This window comes from Ascaphus truei, chromosome 4 (genome assembly GCF_040206685.1).
Source record: "Ascaphus truei isolate aAscTru1 chromosome 4, aAscTru1.hap1, whole genome shotgun sequence".
Lineage (NCBI taxonomy): Eukaryota > Metazoa > Chordata > Amphibia > Anura > Ascaphidae > Ascaphus > Ascaphus truei.
The window spans coordinates 53,114,574-53,138,702 of NC_134486.1; the positions used below are offsets into that span (position 1 = coordinate 53,114,574).

Here is a 24,129-nt window from a genome sequence, read left to right on the forward strand (position 1 = left end):
GGTCTTTATATTACAGAGAGCACATTCACCAATATATAGTTGACCACTCAAGAGTTCATGCGGCAGTAGTTGTTTACTGATTTGAGAAGTGGTTTACAAACTGTGGTCTCTGATGACTTCGGTCAGTGAAAACCCTACAATTTGTTTCATGTACTGTAACGCTCTTCAGCAGTTTGCGTTTTATTTTCTATCACGGTCAGCAGATCAGGGCTGAAGGTTGTTTGTGACATACTGTTTTCAGACACTGGTGCAAATATTTGCATTTAATAATGTATTGATGATCAAAGTATGTATGGTGGTCATCCACACTCGACACCAAAGTTGTTCACGACAAAGAAGCCTTAGGTCAAGCTCACAGGTGGCAGCTCGGCACTTCCTGCAGCCCCAGCGATGCGTGCGTATATGCAGGAGATGGGTCGCGGCGATCGGGGGCGTGGCGAACGCATCACAGACGCGTCACGGAGCTGGTTCGCTCTCAATGGCTGAACCAGCTCACGTCACCCTGGCATCACGCGACTGCAGCTCCAATTTCAATTTCTGTTGTGGCCGCAAAATTTAGCTACGGCCTCGGTCCCGCTGCGCTCGTTGGCGCGGGCGGCCAGACGCGAGTTCCCCACCAGCAGGGGAATCCTCCCGAGCCGGTCCCGGTCCCCCCTGGCGGCACAGCGCACTACACGCTGTGGCGCGTCAGCCGCTATGGGACACAAGAAAATGGTGATCCCTAGCGTTGACGCGTCACGTGGTGTGGCTGTGAGCCAATGGGGAGGGGAGGCTTCGGGAGGAGAGGCTTCGGGGAGCGGGGAGGAGTGTGGAGTGAAAGCAGCGTGAGTGCCTGTCTGTGTGTGTGTATGTGTCTGAGTGCGTGAGTGCCTGTCTGTGTGTGTGTAACTGTGTCTGAGTGCGTGAGTGCCTGCCTCTGTCTGTGTGTGTGTGTGTGTATGAGTGCATGAGTGCCTGCCTCTGTCTGTGTGTGTGTGTGTATGTGTATGTGTGTATGTGTGTGTGTGTGTGTATGAGTGTGTGTGTGTTGCTTACCATCAGCAGCTCCAGCCCGAGTCCGTGGAGGGAGGGGGGGAGAGTAGCGGGTCCCTCCGCTCAAGCCACGCCCCCCCTCCCTGTCAAACCTCCCACTCCCGCCCACCTCCCGCTCCGGCTCCCGCTCCCTCCATATCGCGGTCTGTGTATGTCAGCGCCCCGCCTGTCTGCAGTGCGGGCGCGCTGACTCTGGGAGCGGCGCCTTAGCCTAAGTCGGCGCAGTTAAGGAACTACCTTAGACAATCAGGTAAAAGTCCTTGAAGTGCGCGCAGACACAAGCGCGCGCACGTAGCGACGCCACCACCGTGAGCTCGGCCTTGCAGCTTAAACACCTCGCCTCAATAAAGTGTATCAAACAGGAAAGCAACACCCACCCCAGAGTTAGAAAAAAAACAAAAAAACACACAAACCACCCTTTGGTTTTACGACCGGGAAAGCCCTGGTTCTGCCACTCCTTGGCCTGAAGGGGTAATTAGGCACCAGCCATTCAGTAATGAGAATTCTGCAAGTCACACCAATGTTCCCATTATTGCCTTGCGCCAAAGACCTTGCAAACAAAACTGAGGCATAACCTGGGTCAGGTGGAGGTGGGTTTTGCTTTGAGAGTCCCTCATTTCATAAGTTAAAAACACAAAGACCCACCATGTTAAATCCTATAATGTAGGAGCTTTTGTTGGCTTCTTATGAATAAATGTGAATGGGTTTTTGGTTGAAGCACAATGAAAAGGCAGGGGTGGGTACGAGTCATTCTATTGACTGAAGTATTTTGGGAACAGAGAACTTCAGTTCTCAATGCCCCAAATCACTTTTTTTATGAGCACTAAAAACACTACAAATTATTTGTCAATTTTTTTTTTTTAAAGTGCGTTTTAGTGTCAAACTGTGAGTTAATGGGTATCCTGATCATGTGATGTAGGGGAGCACCTAGCATTTCATTAGCACTTTGACCCTTATTCCGTATGCTGTAACTGTCTTCCCCATGCTACAGAAGACTTTAGTCCATTCATTGCAAACAAGGGGATGTCTTCTCCAGCACGGGAAAGACTGTCCACTACATCAACGTGTTGAAAGGGGTCTTTGTATTTAAACTGGACACAGATAATATATTTATTAATTTTTATCTGCAAAACCAACAAAAATGTAAAAAAAAAAAAAAAATTGGACAAAATAACATGTGAATATCTAGAAAGCATCTATAAGGACATTGTTTTATTTCTATTAAACATTGTAAACCAATTTTGTGATTAAATAAACATCCTTTGGGACATGGAGATCACGTGATCACGGATTAAGAGGCCGAGTCCTTTTCGGTTCCTTTGCCGGCTAGAACGCATTCTCCCATAGAAAATGAGCAGAGATTCGATAACGTAGACAGTTCCAGAATCGGACCTGCCACGACCACGTCGGCGTTTGGCCACCGAGGTACTGGACATTCAGCTGGACATTCAGCTGCCGGCCAGTTTGCCAATAAGGTAAATACATTAATAGGCTTTAGCGGTTAGGAGGTTAAGGATAGGGGTTCTGGGTAAGGTTTTTAGGGTAACGGGGTAAGGTTTTTAGGGTAGGGGGTTAGGTTTTTTAGGGTAGAGGGTAGCGTTAGTATAAGTTTTTTTTTTAGGGTAGGTAGAAAGGTTAGGGGATCACCTTGGCGGCGTAGAGATGTCCCAGCAGCAAGGTGAGCTGCGGCTAAATGCCGGTGGCAATTCGGTCGCAACCAAATGTCCTAGACCGTAAAGTACGACATGGGGTCCCTGGAGAGCCAGACCCTATGACGAGGTGGTCACGTAATGCGGAATCTAAAGGGTTACATTTTCATTGCTGGATTGTCAAGCGCAAGAATGCATTGCAGGACACTCCAGCAACAACGAACCAAAACCACTGATAGTTTGCCTTCAATATATACGGACACATTTTTCACAACACAATCCCCGATTCTGGGCATAATTTGATCTTGCCAAGGGCAATTTTTTCAGTGAAATGTTCTTGATGAGCAAACAATAGTAAAAAACAAACAAAAAAAAAAACAAATGTAAAATTGCTGCTACAAAAAAAGCTCATTTTTAATAAAAACAATGCATGAAAAACATCAGGGACAGTTTTACTTGATAGCATACAGGATTCATGTTAGTCATTGAAAACCTATTTTAGTCAATATATTTGGAATAGATCATATGACCGCTTCCCACCTCATCAGTATGAGGCTTCCCTTCTATCTGACTCTCTGTTAAACTAAACGTTGGAGAGATATTTAAACCCCCACAATGCAATATTCTAACATTATACTGGAGAAAAACAAACAAATAGAAAGCACTTTATTTTCAGATATATTCCTGGAAGGAAAAAAAAAAAAAGTTGCTTGTAGAAACCTATGGAAAATGGAATCCAGACGGCTTTGCTCAAAGGGACAGGAACGATTGAAAAGGGTGTGAAAATACCCACAGCACCAGCCCACAGGTGTCTGGCACCTGGGTGCATGGAAAGTATTAAATCTGGTTGTTTTCCTTCCTACGGTAGCTCCAATAAAGCATAGTGGCTCAGATCAAGTTAGCAAATACATTCACCATCTATATTCTCGCACACAGAGTCTGAACACAGTTTCCACAGATGTATGGCAATTAAAAACTATTTTTAGCATTGGTACTACGTTGTGTGGACGGCAGCTAATCTGAGGACTATTGAAACACAAAACTAAGGGGCTTATGCAGAGAGGATCGAGATTAACAGGGAAAACGGCAATGAAATATCCACAAATTTGGGATATATTATGGCCGTATGCAGAAAGCGCCGTTACCTTCTTTTAGCAGATGGTAGTAAAGTAGCCAAGTTTTCCTGGCTACCTGGAACACGCCAAAGTAAAGGGCAGAATGGCGCGTTCCAGCGCTTCGGTCCTTCTTGCATTGCACGCTAAAATAGCATGGCGCGTTCCAGGTACTCGCCACGAGTTTGCCGAGTTTTAAACCTCAGAAAAATTTTCAGGGCACTTTTAAAAATCGCGCCATTTTCTTCCGAGTTTCAGGATTTCTGCCAATTTTTTCGCCAGAAGATGGCGCTATTTCATTATCTATGCTCTCTGCATAAGCCCCTATGGCCATTATTAGTTCCTGCACTGTTGGAAAATCTGCAAAATATCTGCCCATACTGGTGACGGGACTGGATGCCAGTTTCTAACTTGTTCTTCACGTTTAAACATGTTTCTAACACCTGCTTAACATTTTCAGCCGTCCGACTAAAAACGAGGGAAATAACCTGCATTGGATGTGCTACTCAACCTCACAGGCTTATGACCCGTTTCTGTCAATGAGCTATTGATTCAATAAACCGTGTTGCAATTTGTTGTTTCAATTACGCTTGCCCTCGTCCTTCCTGGGAGCTTACTTTTACGTCACAATTGCTTGTATCAGTAATGTTCGTGTATCGCTGCCTGCACCAGTAAACAACATATTCCACTTCGTGTTCAAAAATCAGGACGGGGGAAATACACGAAGACGACCATTTTATTTCTTGGACTAATGATAAAATCATTGGCGACTTAACCAACGAAAAAACGCAAGACAAAAAAATTAAAATCATCCATGGAATTCAGCTAGCATTGCGGCTTTAAAGAAGCTCCCCGTTCTTCATCTTTCCCTGCAGCAGATTGAGCATTTCGATGCATGTCGACGTCCTTTCTTTGTGGATAAGTAACCTGGTGTATTCGGCGGTTTTCAGGAACTCCGGAGTGGGAGGTAGACCATGCAGAATATGCTGTATACGCTCTGAATGCTCAGAGGCTGCTCTGGAGAGCTCACAAAGCTTGGTATGAGGTGGTAGACTAGAGGACGCGGCTGAGATGAGATCTCCGAGGTGCTTCGTGAGGTGCCTGGCGTACATTAGTTTTTCGGCCCAGAAGTTTGCTTCTCCTTTCTCAAACAAGTAGTCTTCTTCTTCCACCTTGGCAGAAACAATATCTTTTTAGTTTTATACAAAATGGGCACACAAAAAAACATTCAATGTGGTGTTATGATGTATAATTCAGAGCAGAAATCATAGCACAACTAATATTATTACAAGAAATTGTAGAGGGACTGTTGCTTTACTTTCCTTAAGCTCTCAACCCTGTAGCCCAGTCCTGGCCAACTCCAGTCGTCAAGGGCCGCAAACAGGCCAGGTTTTCAGGATATCCCTACTTCCGCACAGCTGGCTCAAGCCAGCTGTGCTGAAGTAGGGATATCCTGAAAACCTGGCCAGTTTGCTCATACTGAGCCACTAATTGAGCCAGCTGTGCTGAAGTAGGGATATCCTGAAAACCTGACCTGTTTGCGGCCCTTGACGACTGGAGTTGTGCAGGCCTGCTGTAGCCCATATGATGCCAGAGATGGGGTTAAAATGAATACGTGTCATCCTCTGTCTTTTCATTTTTTTTGCTGTCAGGGAGCCAAGTAGTAATGGTGTGGTGACCAGTTATATTTGATTGATACACGGGCAAAAAACAGGACTGGCAACCATCATTTGTAATAAGCGGAGCACAGCGTGCAAAAAAGTATGGGGCTACGATGCAAAAGCTTTAACATCAGCTTTATTTATTAAAGCTTCATATTATTAAAGCTTATAACGATTAAAAACAGCTGCATTCATTTGGTTATACCATGTCGTTGGTATGCAGGCTTATGACGCTTTGGCCAAAGGGTTAACTAAATAACCAAGTATTTATTATTAGTATTGAAGTATTTTACTTTATACTTTTTACCATATATGTTTTGTCAATGGGATGTAGCATTGGGAACCCCCTGTCTCTTGTTATATACAATTGCCACGCTCAGTAGCTCTCTGGTTGACATAAATATATATTCATCATGTGGTGGGTGTGGGAGTTTGAGCTAGCTGGGAATGTGTGTTGATCAATTTCTGACTGGTAGCAGTTGTTTGGAGGCTGGTGGCACCTCCCCCCAGAGCTCACTCCTCCTCCTTCACCTTTTTAACTTGGGAGGTCTTTTCATTTGCTGCAGGAACAGGGCCTATGATGGTTCTTCCCCTCTTACAGAGGTAAAAGGAAGTGTTCACAGTGTAGTGTAGGACCTGCATTAATTTGGTTATACCATGTCGTTGGTATGCAGGCTTATGACGCTTTGGCCAAAGGGTTAAATAAAAAAACAAGTATTTATTATTATTATTGACGTATTTTACTTTATAGTTTTTACCATATATGTTTTGTCAATGGGATGTAGCATTGGGCACCCCATTCTCTTATTTATTAAGGTGACAACATGGCGTGAGCAGGGTGGATCACTGTAACGCGTTTTGGCGCTTTTTCAAACACTCTTTGAAAAAGCGGCGAAACGCGTTAGACTGATCCACCCTGCTCACGCCATGTCACCTCAATAAATAAAGCTGTTTTTAATGTAGCTTTTGCATCGTAGCCCCATACTTTTTTGCATGCTGGTCTCCGCTTTCTTCACCTTCTGGATTTCCTGTATGACACTATCAGCGTGAAGCACGCACCGGAACTGGACAAGCATCAGACTGTGAGTAACTAGAAATATTATTGCCATGGGACTTTACAGAGAAGTGTATATATTCGTATGCTAGGCTATAGGGTTCCATACAGGAAGAGAACAAGTCAAGACTGGTCAGTCACAGTTAGTGACTCAATTATCTACCGCAGGACTTTATATATACACCACCTAAATCTTGAGCTCATATTTACTTATGGATTACATATGAACTCACTGATGCATTCATGATCCAACTACAAGCAAGTTTATACATTCTAAAGCAGTTATACATATTGCTATTCTTTATTCATGATCCCGAAGCACTGATATCAAGATCTTTGTTCTTTTTTCTCTATCATTTGTAATAATTTCCCCTTTGTCAGGGGAGGGGGGGGGGGGAGGAGGTTACCAGTGTACAAGACGCTCAGATATGAAAAAGCACACCAAAAGTAGAAACAAATATCTTGGGCTTTGAGGTCAATTCTCAATAACATGAAGAGGCCGTTTTGGACGTTTTTGGTCACATATCCACATTGAAGTATAGGGGGATTCTCAGCCGCTTTACACTATATAGAATTTACCCCTTTTATAGTTGAAATCCTACTGCTCGACATACATAACACAGAGGCAGTGACACAAATATACAACATGTGGGGGCAATGACTCCTGCAAGCGTCACATGCATCCTGCAGGAGTCGGACGGGAAGAACTGAAATATGATGGACAGATGAAAATGGTGAGCATGTAATCGATAGCAGCCGCCTGCCCCCCACAGGACGTCGGTATGACAGGCTTCTTTACAATACTCAAGGTGGTGTTGTGACAGCACAGACCACTCACTGGTTTATACTGCATATACCTGCTTGTTATTTCATAAACTTTTGATCTTTTTTTTAAAGGCTACCATGTCCTCTCATAGAAGTAACAGGCCTGTATAATTAAATGCATCATTATGTCAAATAAATCAATGGTGAGATCTATTTATAATTGTGTTTTACATATTTTAAATTTGCAGGGGCTACCACTACATTAACGCTTTTAGTGCCTGTCTGTAATTGGGTTGCATGCCTTCTGGCACTAATGGGATTCATTTATGGGAAGATAATTACTGGTCAGTTTGATTACCAATTTCACAGTCTCCAGATCACTTAGGTCATCCTGTCCCAGCAGCCAGTCCATGAGTACTAGGATACCGGCGGGGACTTCATCCCACCGCTGAAGCAGCTCGCACAGCACACCAAATGCCAAGTCCATGGCCATGGGAGGACTCACAGTGCAAAATGGAAACACTGCAAGAAAGGAAACAAGACAACAAAGGTCTATGAATATGTCTGGCTTTTTCATTTGATTGTTGCATTGCTATTTGCGACACGTCTTGTCTTTTTATTTTAACACCATGCTCAGGTTTCTATGAATTTTAGCATGAATTCTGGTCGTCTGTAGAAAGCAGCAGTAGAGATGTACTGCTATGTACTGCCACCCGCTACACTTTCTCGTTCCCCCGATGTCTCCAAGTCTCCCAAACATACTTCAGACCAGTGGCTCTCAACATTTTGAGGAGTACCTCTGGAGGATTTTTAAAATCTCTGGCACCCCTGCTCATCAGATCCCACTCTTCTCGCTCACATGCACCACACTCACTCTTCTCACATGCACATACCCACTACCCTTATACCTCTTCTCACACTCACATACTCATTCTCAACACACACCACATTCACCCCCCCTACTTACCACAATTCATACTAACACTTTTTCTCCTCACACTTCCCCTTCTCACATAGCACACATTTCCCTCTCTCTTACACACATCCCACTTCTCTCATACTCCGTACACACACCCCAGTCACCTTCCCCTTTTCCCCCCTCACACACAAACCACTCGCTTGCCATACATACATCCCGCTTTACCTGGGAGGTGGGGGAGGGGCAGCGCAGTCCCCTTGGCAGAGGGTCGCAGCACACCACAGTACCCTCTTTATTTGGTAAAGTGCTGTGTACATTGTTGGCACTTTATAAATGATATAAATCAAAATACAGCAACATGGGGCTAGTACAGTAGCTGTTTAAATGGACATTTCCAGTTAAAATGACAGTGATTATGGAGATTGATGGCTTCGCTGCCAGAGGGGCCTGTGGTTCTTTTGCAATTCACTGCTGGGCCCTTTGGTAGTGAAAGAGGTCTCTTTAATAATAACTATTCCGTATAGCGCTTTCCTCCCAATGGGACACAAAGCGCTTCACAATTACAGTATAGTGCACTGTACTCAGCACATAGGAATTTTTACAGACACTTTACCAAAAGAGAAATAAAAAGGAAAGGCACTTTGCATGTGTATCACTTCACATAATGTTTACAAGCACCAGTCTGGGGTTGCCAGACGTCCTGTATATATACGGGATTGTCCCTTTTTTTCCAATTAATTGTCCTTGAAAGGTCTGTTGGAACGCATAATTCTCCCATATTTCAGAGGCGCCGACAAAGGTCCAGCCGGCAGCGACAGGAGGAGGATGATTGCGGTGGTTGCGGAGGACGATAGCGGCTGCCGTGGCAGCAGAGGGCAGTGGTGGAGCCAACAACGGCGATATAACCCAGAGGTCAATTGCAATTTCCGGTGTCTGCCGCCAGAACGGGCTCCACTCTGCGAGTAAGTGCTGCGCACTGCGACTGGACCCTTTCAGCAAGGGGGTGGGGGAGGGCTGAGAGGTGGAGGGAGGCTGTGAGGAGGAGGAGGAGAAGGGGGGTTGAGAGGAAGAAGGGGTTGTGTGGAGGAGGGCTGAGAGATGGAGGGAAGCGGGGGACAGAAATGGATGGAGCAAAGGTGAGAAACAGATTGGGGGGGGGGGACGGTGTGCGTTTTTGTTATAAAAACATAGAGGAAATGTCTGGATTCAAATGTTATTTTCCTACTAGATTTTGTCATTTAAAAACTTAAATGAGACAACCTTAACCAAGTCTATCTACAATGGAAACAACACACAAAAACACAATCTTCTTGACTGGGGCCTGTTGATCATATAGATCTTGTACTGTTTGATTCAGTGATAATTCATACAGGACCCGTGTTTGTGTTGACATCGCTTCCCTGGCCTACTCGCTTCACTGCTTATTTACTTCAGCGATGTCATGCTGACGTCACTGGCATAAGGAAACTTGGTCAGATTGAAACATATAAGTGGAAGCCAGTTCAGAAAGTATGTGTAAAAAGTCATGCAAAAGGAGAAGGAAAAAATAAATCAATACAGATGTCAAAATCAGAGTATTCTCATTACACAAGTGTTAACAATGGAAATGAAGCCTTTGAATGTTACTTTTGTATTGCTTCAGTCTAATTCCTGCGGCATTGTCCTTGCTAAATATGGTCTCGGGTCATAATCGCCACACACAGACTGGATCAATTCACAACTTAACCTCTTACTTCTTTCAGAAGAGCATTTACTATTGCAAACAAACTAGTCGTACAGTCATTAGGGATGTACTTTAACTTGTAAACATTTAGAAGTTCTACATCAGCACGTACGAGCAAACATTACATACAGACATGACTTGGATGAGCTGTGCTATATCCCTCCGAATTAGATGATGTAAATAGTTACTGAGAAAATGCAGGACATGGTTCAGGTGTGTCATTTGAACGCATAACTAAAATAACTTCTATTTAAACCCAGTGCATTCTTCGGCTACGGTTATAGTACTTAACTTGCGCGCGACCGACCGACCGCATAGCCTCGCGCACGCCTGTTGCCCGAGCGATGTGTGAACTGAGCTGCAGGCGATTGGGAAGGCGTGGCGGACGCGTGACGAAGCTGGTTCGCCCTTATTGGCTGAACCGTTCACGTGACGCAGACGTCCCACGGCCACGTTTGAAAAGACAATTTTTTTTTTGTCTTTTCAAACGCGGTCGCGCCATCGCGCCCCGTCGTGCGCGCACACTAGAGCCGGCATCGTAGGGATTATGCAGTTTGTGCTTGTCGCGCGAGTGCCATCGCACGGACTATAATCTTAGCCTTAGACGCTTTTGCTTCCCTGTTGGCAGGGAAGGGGTTAAAGCCGTATTCTTCTGTGTTTACGGTTTTGCTGTTCTGTTGACACTTTCTTATTTCCTCCCAGCAGGTGCCGAGTTGACACGAAACACTGGGACTGGGCCAAGCACATGCTGTCACTCGCTGGAAGTGGAATGTACCTTCAGTTCTAGGTTTCCTGGAATGGTGAAGTGAGGATTAGCCATTCTTATTTCCAGGAATCCATATTTAGGGAGACTCTTACCTCCTTACCTTTAAGTCTTTACATTCCTGTGGCCCTTCCCTATATCTCACCTTTGACTTCTCATTATGGACCCGCTTGTCTCCTCTATTCTGCTCACAACTGTCTCCTTTCAACCCATTTTGCCTCTACTTCCTTCTCGCCTAAAACCTACTGTATTGTAGCCATTGCCTGCTACATGTGTAACTTCCTCATCATACTGTACAGTGTGTGCTACATTTCAAGAATGACCAGCACTGTGTAGATAATAGCACTATTCCTGATGTCCGTGTTAACGGTGTCGTGATAATACCATGTTTATTCAGCTTTGCTGTGCATATTTTGATGCCATGTGAAAGCTTGGTACTTTTACCACTTTCTCATACAGCCACAACCAAATAATATTCATTTACAAGTTCACTTTTATATGGTATCTTGAATTCTGGCAAATCTATACCCTAACAGAACAAATGAGTACAGGTTTTGTACAGACCTGATGGGCAATATTTTCATGACCTTTTAAGTACAGATGCATGCATGTAATTTACTTGTAATTATGTAACAATGAATGCACGTAAAGATAATTGACATTGATGAGTCTTGAACACCTGACCTCTATGCACTTGGTAAATTGATTACTGAATTACGAATGGTTAACTCCAGGGCTGGGAAGATACAATGTCTAAATCTGATTACCAGATTAACCATGAAATTACTAACAAATTATATAATGATTACATTTAACTCCCTCAGTAACATCACAGTAGCTTTCTTAAAAGGCAGCAAATAAAAATACCACTTATGAGCACATTCACATCTCAAACAAGCCTACAAACCTGCAACCCCTTCCTTTCCCCATTATTTCTTAGGCTGCGCTTATAATGACGGCGACGGCGACGTCGTGTCAAAACAAGTGCATTGCCGCTATCGTGTGCGCTTATAGTAAGCGCGATGCGACTGAGCAACGGCTTGGTCGCGATCACTGGAAGTCATCTAAATTAGATTTTTCCAGTAACCGGTCTGACGTCGCGTCGTGGTCACTATAAGTGCAGCCTTAGCATACAATGCTTCCACTGCAGGCAGGGATTCTGGGTAATGACATACACATGACAAGTGTCCTTTTTTTTTTTTTTTTTTTAAAGTAGAAGTCTGATTGTAATCATTTAAATGATCACATATTACTATATACTGTGGTTTTACTACAGAGCTCACACTCTTGAACTTGTTTAGTAAAAGTTGAAATGTTCCTTCATTTTTAAGTAGAGATCCAATTGTGTTTATTGAGAAGCATCACAATAAATTAGGAATTGGATTGACCAGATGTCATCTGTCTGTACACGGTCTGCAGCCCAGTGGTTTGGTTTTGTGACTGTGACCCTCCAATGAGTATGAATTAAAAAACAAATAAACAGTGAGATCAAGCTGATCAGATCCATTTTTATGGAAAACTTCAAAAATGTCTAAGTCCTTGTCTTTCTTGACCCCCCCACCCCCCTCGCGCAAATACAGTATTTTGTACAACACATTCCTGTTACTGTACTTGGATTTTCCATCATGCTCATACTGTATTGTATAAATCTGCAAGTAGTTTCGGTTCAGGGGAAATACCGATCTCAAGTTATGCAGAGTAATGTATTATGTCCCTCCTGACCGTGAAGGAGGAAAGCAAAACCCAACACTATACCGCTTCCTAATTTATTTATAAAATGTTTTACTGGGAAGTAATAGTGTTACCTCTTGTTTTCAAGTATGTAATTGCACAAGAACATCCCTATTTCAGGCGAAGGATCAGCACTTTTTTTTAGTAGGAAGCACTCGTAGGCCACAATGCATACCAATGAATAATGCTGGAAAAATAACATCCTCAAAACCAATCGGCTGAGCTTGTCAAATGTTGTAAATGTCTCTGCCTACATAGCATAGTCATTTGAACTCTCAGCCGTACACATCTCATCTTACTTACAAGTCAGTATTATAAATGGCGGAAATTAACAGCCCTTGTGACTGCGTGCATATTTGAAACGCTTTCCAGAGCTATAGAAAAGGAAGCAAATTCAACCAAACAAAAATAAAATGTTAAACGATCAAAATCTGGTAAATGACCAGTGAAGTAGGATATTTAAAATGTTATTAATATAGTGAAGCAAGCATATGCCATTAAGCTACACACCCTCAAACCTTCAATTCATTCTTTTCAGTGGTCAAATTGTAAAGCTAAAACACCACAAATTATTTACAAATCTATACAAAATGGTATTCACAAGAAAAGGGTTCAATGCGCCTTTCTGTTAAAAAACAGACCCAGAGAGCTTCAGACCATTGTTTATTAAGTTTAGGATCTTTTGAAAACAGATAGATTTTAAAAGCGTGTTTGAATTGCTTTGTCCCCAAAACTTTAAGCAGTGTTTACCAGCAGTGAATGCCACTACTTCGCTATTGCACTTGAACATTATGAAAGCCTTAATTGCTAAATATTGTACACTCTAGATAGTACAATATCTAGAAGCTTTTTAGAAGCTGCCCTGGATCTCTGTACAAGTAATACAGCCGTGATTCTGAAGTAAACAAAAAGCAGACAATTCCTAAAGCTGATTAATTTCTAAAGAACAGAAGAATAATACTGATCAAAAGAGGATTATTACAGGTTTTTCTACCTTGAACACCAAATGCCACAGTGCCTCCAGCACATGGAGATCACAGGATCGCTCCCCGGGAGAGAAGATATGATCTCACTACTACATCATGAGGCCTCTGGAGTGCCAGACCTCATGAAGTGGTAGCTATGTCACGGGACGCTCAAGGGGTTAATAGACCAACATGAAAGTGCTTGAGATATAGCTTTATAACAGCTTTTGAGATGGCTCGGGTCTCCTCTTAAGATGTAACATGACTAGGAATATACTTGGTGCAAGTTCAACAATCTGCAACATAACGCACACACTAGAACTGTTCTATAAATTAGGAAACTACTAGAGGTTTCATAATGAAGTGCGATCAAAGCGAAAAAGCAAAGGCAATTTGTAAAACAGTAATTACAGTACAATAATGTTCTTGACTAGGCAGGACTGTACTTATAAAGCAGCATTGCAAGTTCCAACACAAATTGGATTATGTACTAGTTATGACCCAGCTTGAAAATGAACAATAATGCTCAGTTATTTGTGAAACTCACTAACTCCGCGTCTAGGGTATGAACCTCTCCCGAATCTCAGTTTATGGCCTCTGTTGCTCAGGTTAACAAAAAAAATATCTTCTGCAGCAAAAGTATACGCTAATCTGTCCTCTTTCAACTTAAAAAATTCATCACACTTCAAGCAGGTCCATAAAGTTGTTAAAAGGAGAGGTCTTCTGTATCATGTTCTGCTAATAAATCAATTTGTGTTGGAACATGCAATGCTTCTTTAAGCATGGTATAATGTGCACTCCCCACCTCAGCTGTTCATGATGGATGCACAAGTGGAATGTGTTTTCTTCACAGCTGTGATGGAATTAGACAAGGAGATGTGAGGGCAATCCTGCTCCTTAGGAGGTGTTATTTTGTTGACTTGCAGGTTCAACTGCATTTTAGCATGTTATCCAAACTCAAAAGAGGACAAGCAGATCAATGCTTGAAACCGTGCTTCATTTCTACCAGCTACAGCTAGGAATCCTTAAACTTAAATGAACTCTCTTTCAAGGACAATCTGGATAAAAATGGTCAATGCAGCAGAGTTGCTAAATCCGCTTGATATTAAAGGGTATGTATATATTTATAGATCACTATCCATGTACATATTATTATCCTTTATCTGTAAAGCACCAACATATTCCACAAAGCGGTACAATGGGGGAACAAGAGTGACATCAACGACAAACTGAATACCATACAAATAGGGACAGACAAGCGCAAACAGATACAGAAGGTAATGAGGGCCCTGCTCATGAGAGGGAGGGGGAAATATGCGTTGAGAGTTAGGGGACAGTTCGTATGAGAGAAGAAAGGTAGGTTTGCATGGCAAGGGCAGTGTTGTAGGAGGAGAATAGGAATTTGTAGTGGAGGAAATCTGCTGTAGAGCGTGATTTCCTCCAGTAATGTTTCGCAGTACGTGAGCACGTTTGGAAGTAGCAGGTGGAGTTTGTGTGCCATGGTGATTTAAGTTGTCAAGGGAGATGTGTGGTGCTGTCTTGTCTAGGGCTGATGATTAAGTGTTGTTTTATAGAGAGATTGCCAAGTCTTGGCAGGAAAGGTTACAGATGGGAGAGGGGAGAGGTTGTAAAGATGTTAAAAAATGGAGGAGTTCTAGCCTAGAGGTTTCTGTATGTGCGTGTGGAAGAAGGTATTCAGGAGGGTGCAGAGGGTAGAGTGAGGCTAAAGGTTAGGATGTGATGATCAGAGAGAGGGGAGTGTTAGAGTAGTAAGAGACAGAGCAGAAGAAAAACAGATCAAGGGAGCGTCCATTGGAGAGAGTAGGCGAGGTGGTCCACTGGGAGAGACCATAGTAGTAGGCTAAAGAGATAAGATGGACGGCTAAAGTGGCATTGGGATTATCAATAGGCAGTGTTCGACAAACCTATACATTTGCACGCCTCGGGCGAGTGGATTTAACATCATGGCGAGCTCCTATTGGCCCAAGCAGAACACGCATGGTACTAGGTGGCGAGTAGATTTTTTGGTGATTTGTCGACCACTGTCAATAGGTATGTTAAAGTCTCCCAGGATGACAGTAGGTTTGTCGGAAAAGAGGAAGCAATGTTGTCAAGAAATGGAGATGTTGGTCCAGGGGTAAGACATGGGGGGAAAGGAGACGGATAACGTGAACTTCAAACGTTGAGGAGAGGGCGAAGGGGGGGGGGGGGATGACATGAGACACAGTACTATTATATGCATTTTCCCTAAAACATTTGTTTATATATTTGTTTGCCCTGAGGGGGACATCCGAATGGAAAGCCGTTAGTGAATCTAAGAAGAGACCTGGACCTGAGGAGAAGCAAAACCACTACAGCAGAAACAAAGAAAAGAAGACTACAAAGAAACCTTGATGTGACAGCATTTACACAAGGCCGTGTAAGTGTGTTTCTATTTATTTATTACCCCCACCATTATCTATCAGAGGTCACATATACCATAACAAAATTCCTCAACCTGTGCTCCACCTTTCTTTCTGTATCCCTGTAAGAACTCTGGGTACCTTAGTTTGAGCACAAGTGGCACAGGCGGCCTCAAACTCTTTATATCACTCAGAATCTCCGCCCACCAATACGTGCATGATAAATATTCAGATGTTATCTTCACTCAGGGATGGCCAATGAACTTGAGTTGATGTTTCCAAAGCTTTTTGTGGAGGCATGTAGAGTCTTGAATGAGTTACCAAAGCTTGAGCAGGTATTTCCGACTGTACTAGAAGAATCTTCTTTAACAGGGGAAATGAAACAGAGGAGATGGTGCAAGCAGGAGGAATGATGTTGCCCTTATAGGTCTCAACAGTCTCTTCAGTAGAGACGTTGAACCGAGTGAAGAACAGAGTCCATCTAGCCTGGCGTGTCCCAAGTCCTTTAGCTCCTATGTATCCCAGGTTTTTGTGGTCGGTGAGAATTGTGATCAGTGAACTATTTCCTTCCAAAAGATGATGCCACTCTTCGAGTGCCTTCTTGATGGCGAGGAGCTCTTGGTTCTCTACGTCATAGTTTCTGTCCGCAGCGGAAAATTTCTTAGTAAAGAAGGTACAGGGGTGTCATCTTTCTTGAAAGTCTTCACATTGAGACAGAACCGCTCCTGCCCAAACTTCTGAGGCGTCGACCTCAAGGACAAAAGGCGTGGCTGGATTTGGATAACTCAGGATAAGTGCAGATGAAAACGCTGTTTTGAGTTTCTGGAAGGCTTCTAGGGCTTTGGGAGTCCATTTAGAGGGAACCACTCCTTTTTTTGGTCAGTATCGTGATAGGAGCTACCACATGGGAAAAATGTTGGATAAACCGCCTGCAGTAGTTGGCGAACCCCAAGAAGCGTTGTATGGGCTTGAGGGCATTCAAGAACTGCTGCCACCTAAACTGGGTCAATTTCCAGGCCATTGGAGGAGATGATATAACCCTTGAAGGCAACATCTATGCTCTGGCAATATCCTGGAAAAAGTCCTGCCTTTTTATAGGCAGGACGCAGTGACCAAGATGCCCCTTGCAGCCTAAGTGTGGGAGGAAGTGAGTAAAGGACTGTGAGGGAACAAAATGGACATTGTGGCTTCAGTGTGGGTGCTGATGACGCCGAAGCCTCATAGATGGGAGGGAATGGGGTAAAGAGGGCAGGTGGTAGAGGGAGGAGATCAGCAGCAACACTTCCTCCTCTGTGACAGAGGAAAAAGAGTCCAGGAAGGCAGGAGGAGAGTTCAGAAGAGGTGGTGTAGAATTTGAGGAGGATACAGAAGTAACACCATGATGTTCTGAGGTTAAATGGAAGAAAAACAGGTAACCAACCCAAGCAGTGTCAAAGACTGAGAAGAGCCGGCGTTGGTTAGACTTGTGAGTGTTAACTAGTAAAAAAAAAGTAGGTTTAGGTTTGTTTAGCCTGGGAGAGGGCAGAGTTGAAACAGGATAGGATACATTTGTAGTGAAGGGAGTCTGCAAGAGTATGAGATGTCCTCCAAAGGCATTCAGGAGAGTAAGTACAAGAGATGAGCATGCTTGTATTGCAATTTAGCAAATCTTTGGAGTTAGGTCGAGAACGGCAGAGAAAAACAGGGGCATGTAGATCAAGATAAAAACAAACAGGCAATGGGGGAGCGTGGGATTATGGAGGCATATGCAATAATAATGCTGATAGTAGTCACAAATAGTTAGGTAAAAATGGGGGATAGGTTTAATGTACTGGGGTACTTACACGGCCATGTGTAAGTAAACACAATGATTGGTAACTTTCTTAAGACGAACTCCGTCTCTCCCAGCAATGAAAATTGATAGGGTGTGGGGGAATAAATAGCTATAAGTATCTGTACTCACACGGCCCAGTGTGAGCAGTTGCAGGGGGTTGGTTACTTTGGGGTTAATTTCTTAACCCGTCCACATCTCTTGGTCTGCGTAATGGGGACTGTCCTCAAACTTCAGGTTAGTAAGGTCTCAATACCCGGTTCCAGACGTCAGGTAGGGTCTCCCCCCCGAGGTTATAATGTATGGGGGTTGGAGGAGGGGAGGAGGGGAAAACAGGTGAGGCACGATTTATTAATAAATGCATTATATGAATTTTACACAACTGAATCGTGCCTCACCTGTTTTCCCCTCCTCCAACCCCCATACATTATAACCTTGGAGAGGAGAACGCAGTAAACAGGGTTTATGGCTACCACTGGTAATACACAAAAAGCTGTGTAAACATATTATAACCTAAAATACATCAAGTCCATATAATGTCAGAGAATGGATGACATAAAATGCTAATTTTACACAACTGAATCTCTCTTATATCCAGATCTCTGCCTCCAAGCTCCTCTTTACTGTGAATATACAGGTGACTCTTCAGTGTCAATGTGTCTGCCTCGTTTTACAATTAATGTAGGCGTCTGGGAGGCTGACTAAACTTCAGGGAATGTTGGCAACAGCAAAATGTAATGTAATCTAAGTGAATTTTTCTTTGACCACACTATCTAGTGAGCTCACTATTTTACTGATCCACTTTCAGTTTCACAGTTTGCACTCACTCATTATAATTATCGATTATTTCAATTGTCAAATAGTATGGTTTGTAGTTGATCACTCCCTATCACCACTCTCTTTAAATCTCTAAACAGCAACAGTAAATTAATAAAAGAAGCAAAAAATAACGCTTGTTCATCAAGGCTGAAACAAATGGAAATGGGCAATTTATGAGCACCGAATAATGCTCCAAGCGCAGTTTATGCAATTGATAAATCTTTGAAATGTTTGAATATGAAAAAAAAGGGAGAAGAAATAGTGGATCAACATTTGGGTGTGACAACCTTTTGACTTGCTTTGTTTACAGTAAGTGGTCATGTATTCTACGCAATGATCAAAAAAGAGCAAAGACTACAAACTTGGACTACAAACCAAGGAGATTTATACATAAATCTCAAACAAGCAATTGTATGTAGCATACAGAAAGGTCAGCAAGGGTATTGCTGAAATATAAAGGCGATATTGCTCAGTAGCATATATTAGTAAGTAGCCCCCCTGACGAAGCATCAAGCGAAACGTGCATCGGGTGATATCATCAGGAGACGCTCATTGCATACTAACACACGTGGACGCTGTTCATAGCGGCATTCGCCTTGCAGTTTCATCTCTTGAAATGGCAATTGCAGCTACATGCAGGACTTTTGATTATTCATGGTGGTATACCTTATCTATACATGTGTATACACACAAAGTACTTTACATTGAGCCTTTGCAGGGTAGTTACCTGGATGTAATTTCTGCTACTTAACACTACTGTATATGCTACAGAGCAACATAAGCTTTATCTATTCATCTGCCTGTTGGCATTTAGGGAGGATAAAGGCATGCTTGGGGGGGTAGGAGAGAGAAAGGCATGCTGAGTTGGGATGAGAGGTATGCTGTGGGGGGGAGAGAGAGACATGCCGAAGGGGGAGAGAGACATGTGGGGAGGAAGAGAGACATACAGGGGGGGGGGGGGGGAGAGAGAGACGTGGTGGGGGAAGAGATGGAGACAATCTGGGCTGGACGAGAGGGAAAGACATGCTGGGGCGGGGGTGAAAGGAGGAATGTGGGGGAAAGACGAGAAAGAAGAAGAGGGAGAACAGAGACAGCAAAGGAAAAGATGGCATGACAAAGGGTGTTAGAGAGAAAGACACTCGTTGGGGAAAAGGAGAAAGACATACGGGGTGGGGAGGAAACAAAGAGACATGACGGGGCAAAGTGACCAAATGGGATTATAGCCTGTCACGGGAACTTGTGAGAGGCCTATATTATACACCAAAATACCTGGGTTGAACTGAACACGACTAAGATATGAATAAATATAGTTTATTCCTTGAAAAAGTGAACACACGAGATATACAAATAACAGACAAAATATGCACTTACTTAGGGTTGGAATGATGAAATAATCAGGAATCTTGATTAGCAATTCATACAGCAATCTCGAAATGACACAAAGACAATGGGTGTAGGCTGAGCCTTGTTTATATACAATCTCAGTCCTATCCCTTAACCTTAGGGCGCCTGGCTGGCTAGCGGTTTCCTTTGAAGTAGAAACTCCCTTATCTGCAAGTGTGAACTATGACACTTACAGACCACTCAGGCCCTTTGTTCCTCCGCCCTATTGTATACAATCAGAGCGGTCAACCTTTGATCAGAGGGCTTATGGTAGACAACTTGTCTGCCATCCTGACCATTACCATACCAGATGGGCTCTGAGTTTTTATCCCAGACCCAAAATACCATTCACAGTTTAATATCTTCACATATTAAAATAATCGGTTCTGTTGGGCCAAGTGGGCTGATACTTGCCAGTTTTTCCTGCCGGAAGTGACTCTCCATTGTGGCCAAGTTTTTAAACTACAGGATTCTTCCCTTTAAAAATCAATCTCTGCCTTTCACTCTTTCCCCATTGAAATCAACGAGCTCCGTCGCCATAGGCTTTCAATGGGGCCCTCCCCCGTTGAAATCAATGGGCTTCGCCGCCATAGACTTTCAATGGGGAAACTCCGCCATTGAAGTCTATGGAAAAAACAAAAATCTTTACATTTGCCCACACTCCGTCTGTTTGTTCGGAGAGGGCTGGAAATGGACATGCATTTAAGCCGGAACCGTGGCTGCATGCGACCCAACTCCCAGCCCTCTGGTCCCTCCAGAACCGGAGATATGGGCTTACACTTTTTACCATTTCGGACTTGGCCGTTTTAACGCCACGCGGCTTTTACCCATTGGAATCAATGGCCGGCGCCGCCATAGACAATGCATTGGCGAGCGCCGCCATTGGATTCAATGTGACCTCCGCTCCGCCATTGAAGTCAATGGCGGGACCCTGGATCATGAGTGCGACCCTTTACGGGGGTCCCTCATTCCCGGACCCGATGGGGGTCGTGTGAGGGGGCTCCTAGGGGCTAGGGGCAAAAAGAATTTTATTCCCAGGTGCCCTAGAACCTAAGATTCCCACGCCACTTGTCGTTGAACTTGAACCAACAGTGATCAAAGCTCTCTTTTAGAAAATGTTTCCGCTCTTGCGGTCTGCGGTTTGGATGGCTGCCAACCTGTTCCTGTAGGTCGGCATCGAGGAATCCCCATTGAAGTCAATGGCCCCATTGACTTAAAATGGGAAACCGCCGCTCCTCCTCTTGGACGCCACCTGCTGGTCGTCGCTGGAAAACAGGTCCAAAACCGCCACTTCTGCCATTGGAATGCATGGAGCCTCAATGGCGACCTATGGAAGGCTGCAAACTGGAGCCTGAAAAGGCGGGAAACGGGAACAAAGGGCTATAATCACTGAATTAACATTAACCCCTTCCCTCCCGCATCAACCATAGTGTATGTGTTGGTGCAAACACTGGGATGAGACAACACATTTTTACAGGGGAATAAACAGTTGGGTTCTGAAACAAGGTAAAAACATATTACTGGACCACAGTCCAGTTAACCCCTTGCTTCCCAAGTGAGAGCAGGGGGTGGCCAAATGTGGTGTAACCCCTTTAATACCGGGCCAAACCCCCTCTCCCATGACACTAACATTTGCAGGGGCCCCATTCTTCAAATTTGTCCCGTTAGAATTCAGCTTCCCCCAACTTCCCCAAGCAGGGATCCCTTTTCATGGACAATGTTTAGGAATAGACAATTGGTGGAAACCAGGCGCTTACCTTTAGTATCAGATCATGGAATAGTGATGACACCAATAAATGTGGTTTCTCTCTTTTATTGCAGAGATAATCTTGTGGTCCCTTCTGCTTCAACCCCTAAAAAAGGGATAATCCAAAGCCCTTGCGGAAACGTAGAGACAAGCAGAGTAGGGGGAGCGAGGGATCAGTAGATATACGCTATACAATATACGACGATAAAGTAAACCCAGTGCAGTGGGGGTGGGACAGGAACTATTAGAATATAATATACAGCAATATATTATAAATACTTACACGGCCGTGTGTAAGTATAATCCAAAGAGGGTGTCTTTGTGATAGATACTGACCCCTCCACAGGTGAGTGCAGAGGGATCGCAGTAAGTATCTGTATATAAATATATAAATACTCACACGGCCCAGTGTGAGTAGAGGTGCAGGGCAGATGTCTTTAGGGTCGGTTTAGCCTATCCAGGGTAGTTGCGGACCAATCACATCTGGTTATGCCCATGCAGGGCTATGGCTGGTCTGCCCTCCTCTGTTGCTTATGATCCAGCAGGGTAACTCTCCGATTCAGCGGTGTAGAGGGATAAGTGAGGCACAGTCTTAGTGATATGTATTGAAAAGGTATTTAATCAGTATAAAAACAATGTTATCACACTCACATGAATAAAACAATATCCCCTGGCTCCTCCGTGTGGTCCAATCTGGCAGTAAACCGCTCCGGCCCCGCGTCCGGGGTGCAGAGAGCTGGAACTGATCCGCCCGGCTGCAGATGCTGCTGAAAGGACTTTCTACGGAAGCAATATTGGCCACCTCCAGAGTCTCCCTTCCAGCGCGTGCTGCTGTATAGAGTTAGAGTCCAACAGTAGAGAGTGCGCTGCACAATATGCAAACACGTGGCGGTTTACTGCCAGATTGGGCCACAGGGAGGAGCCAGGGGATATTGTTTTATTCATGTGAGTGTGATAACATTGTTTTTATACCGATTAAATACCTTTTCAATACATATCACTAAGACTGTGCGTCACTTATCCCTCTACACCGCTGAATCGGAGAGTTACCCTGCTGGATCATAAGCAATAGAGTAGGGCAGACCAGCCATAGCCCTGCATGGGCATAACCAGATGTGATTGGTCCGCAACTACCCTGGATAGGCTAAACCGACCCTAAAGACATCTGCCCTGCACCTCTACTCACACTGGGCCGTGTGAGTATTTATATATTTATATACAGATACTTACTGCGATCCCTCTGCACTCACCTGTGGAGGGGTCAGTATCTATCACAAAGACACCCTCTTTGGATTATACTTACACACGGCCGTGTACGTATTTATAATATATTGCTGTATATTATATTCTAATAGTTCCTGTCCCACCCCCACTGCACTGGGTTTACTTTATCGTCGTATATTGTATAGCGTATATCTATTGATCCCTCGCTCCCCCTACTCTGCTTGTCTCTACATGGACAATGTTTAATAGTATTTTGTAATAAATACTTTTTTTTTTTTTTTTAAGTTTTAACGTTTACCCAATCATTATGTAACCTAATCTCCGAGATAGAATAGCAGCTTTGTGGAATTCCTGAATTAAATTCTACCTTGTTAGTTCTTGGTTGGGTGCATATGATCTTTATACATTTTCTGAGGTCATATAACTAAAATGTACGCAGTAATAAACCGTCAGAATAAATATGTTTTTAAAAAAATAAAAACTATTTAAAGGTAACAATATAACAATTGTGAAATCTTTAGAAACCGGGTTAAACTTATTTATAAAGCTCTATAAGTTTTGGGGGAATTTAGGAACTGATTTTCAGGATACACTTCTAAAAACTGCACATGCAAGAGCTTTTTATTATTTATTAATGAAGGGTTACAGGTGTCATCCGATCCAAAATCACAATGATTTGCAGCATTTAGAAAACAAATCTGCTAACAAACTTATTTCTCTGTGGTCGCTATTTCTTTTCCCAAAATCCTGTTTGCCTCATCTTCACTGTTTGCTGTCTCTTCCTCCCAAGCGAGGGTAGCGACACCATGATATTGCAATGAAAACCTCAGTGAGAATATACTGATACCATCTACCAGGCAGCAGGGATTTGAAGAGAGACTATCTCACATAGTGCCAGATGTACTAAGCTTCGTTAGCCTATTTACTGAACGCTAACCTAAATTAACGTTATGATTAACCCAACGCCTATCCACTAAAGCAAATCACGTAACATTAACCCAGTGCTATTTCCTAAATGACGTATGGTTATTTTGTTTGTGGGAGCTAGTGCCAATGATATGCAAGAGAGGTGTTGCCCTTAACATCGCATATCTACTAAAGGCCGTTCTAGATAACACAAGGATTTAACCGGACGTTATTTAGGTCATACCTAAAGGTGGCATTAGCTCCATCCAGATCCTGAAATATGGGGTGGAGACAAAGAACAAGCTTTGACCCCCAGCATGGGATTGTCGCCTGCATAAGGGTAAGGGGCCGGCGAAAGCCTGGGATCGGATGGCTTCAAAGAAGGTCTGCACTCTAGGGATCCAACCAGGCCACATGCAGAATGGCAAGCATAACTTCCCCACACGTAGCCAGGTGTTAAAAGA

The 24,129-nt window shown here is 43.6% G+C and overlaps 1 protein-coding gene across 1 annotated transcript in view; it reads right to left on the reverse strand.

Moving 5' to 3' along the window:
• Nucleotides 1-2,272: 2,272 nt before the first annotated feature.
• The window catches only part of THADA (THADA armadillo repeat containing), a 438,996-nt gene continuing 417,139 nt past the window's right edge, over nt 2,273-24,129 (reverse strand). The window contains exons 37-38 of the mRNA XM_075595760.1: nt 7,632-7,795; nt 2,273-4,965 (exon numbers count right to left, since the gene is read on the reverse strand). Coding sequence (XP_075451875.1) covers nt 4,633-4,965; nt 7,632-7,795 — 497 coding nt within the window. The 3' untranslated portion in view covers nt 2,273-4,632. The remainder of the gene's footprint in view (nt 4,966-7,631; nt 7,796-24,129) is intronic.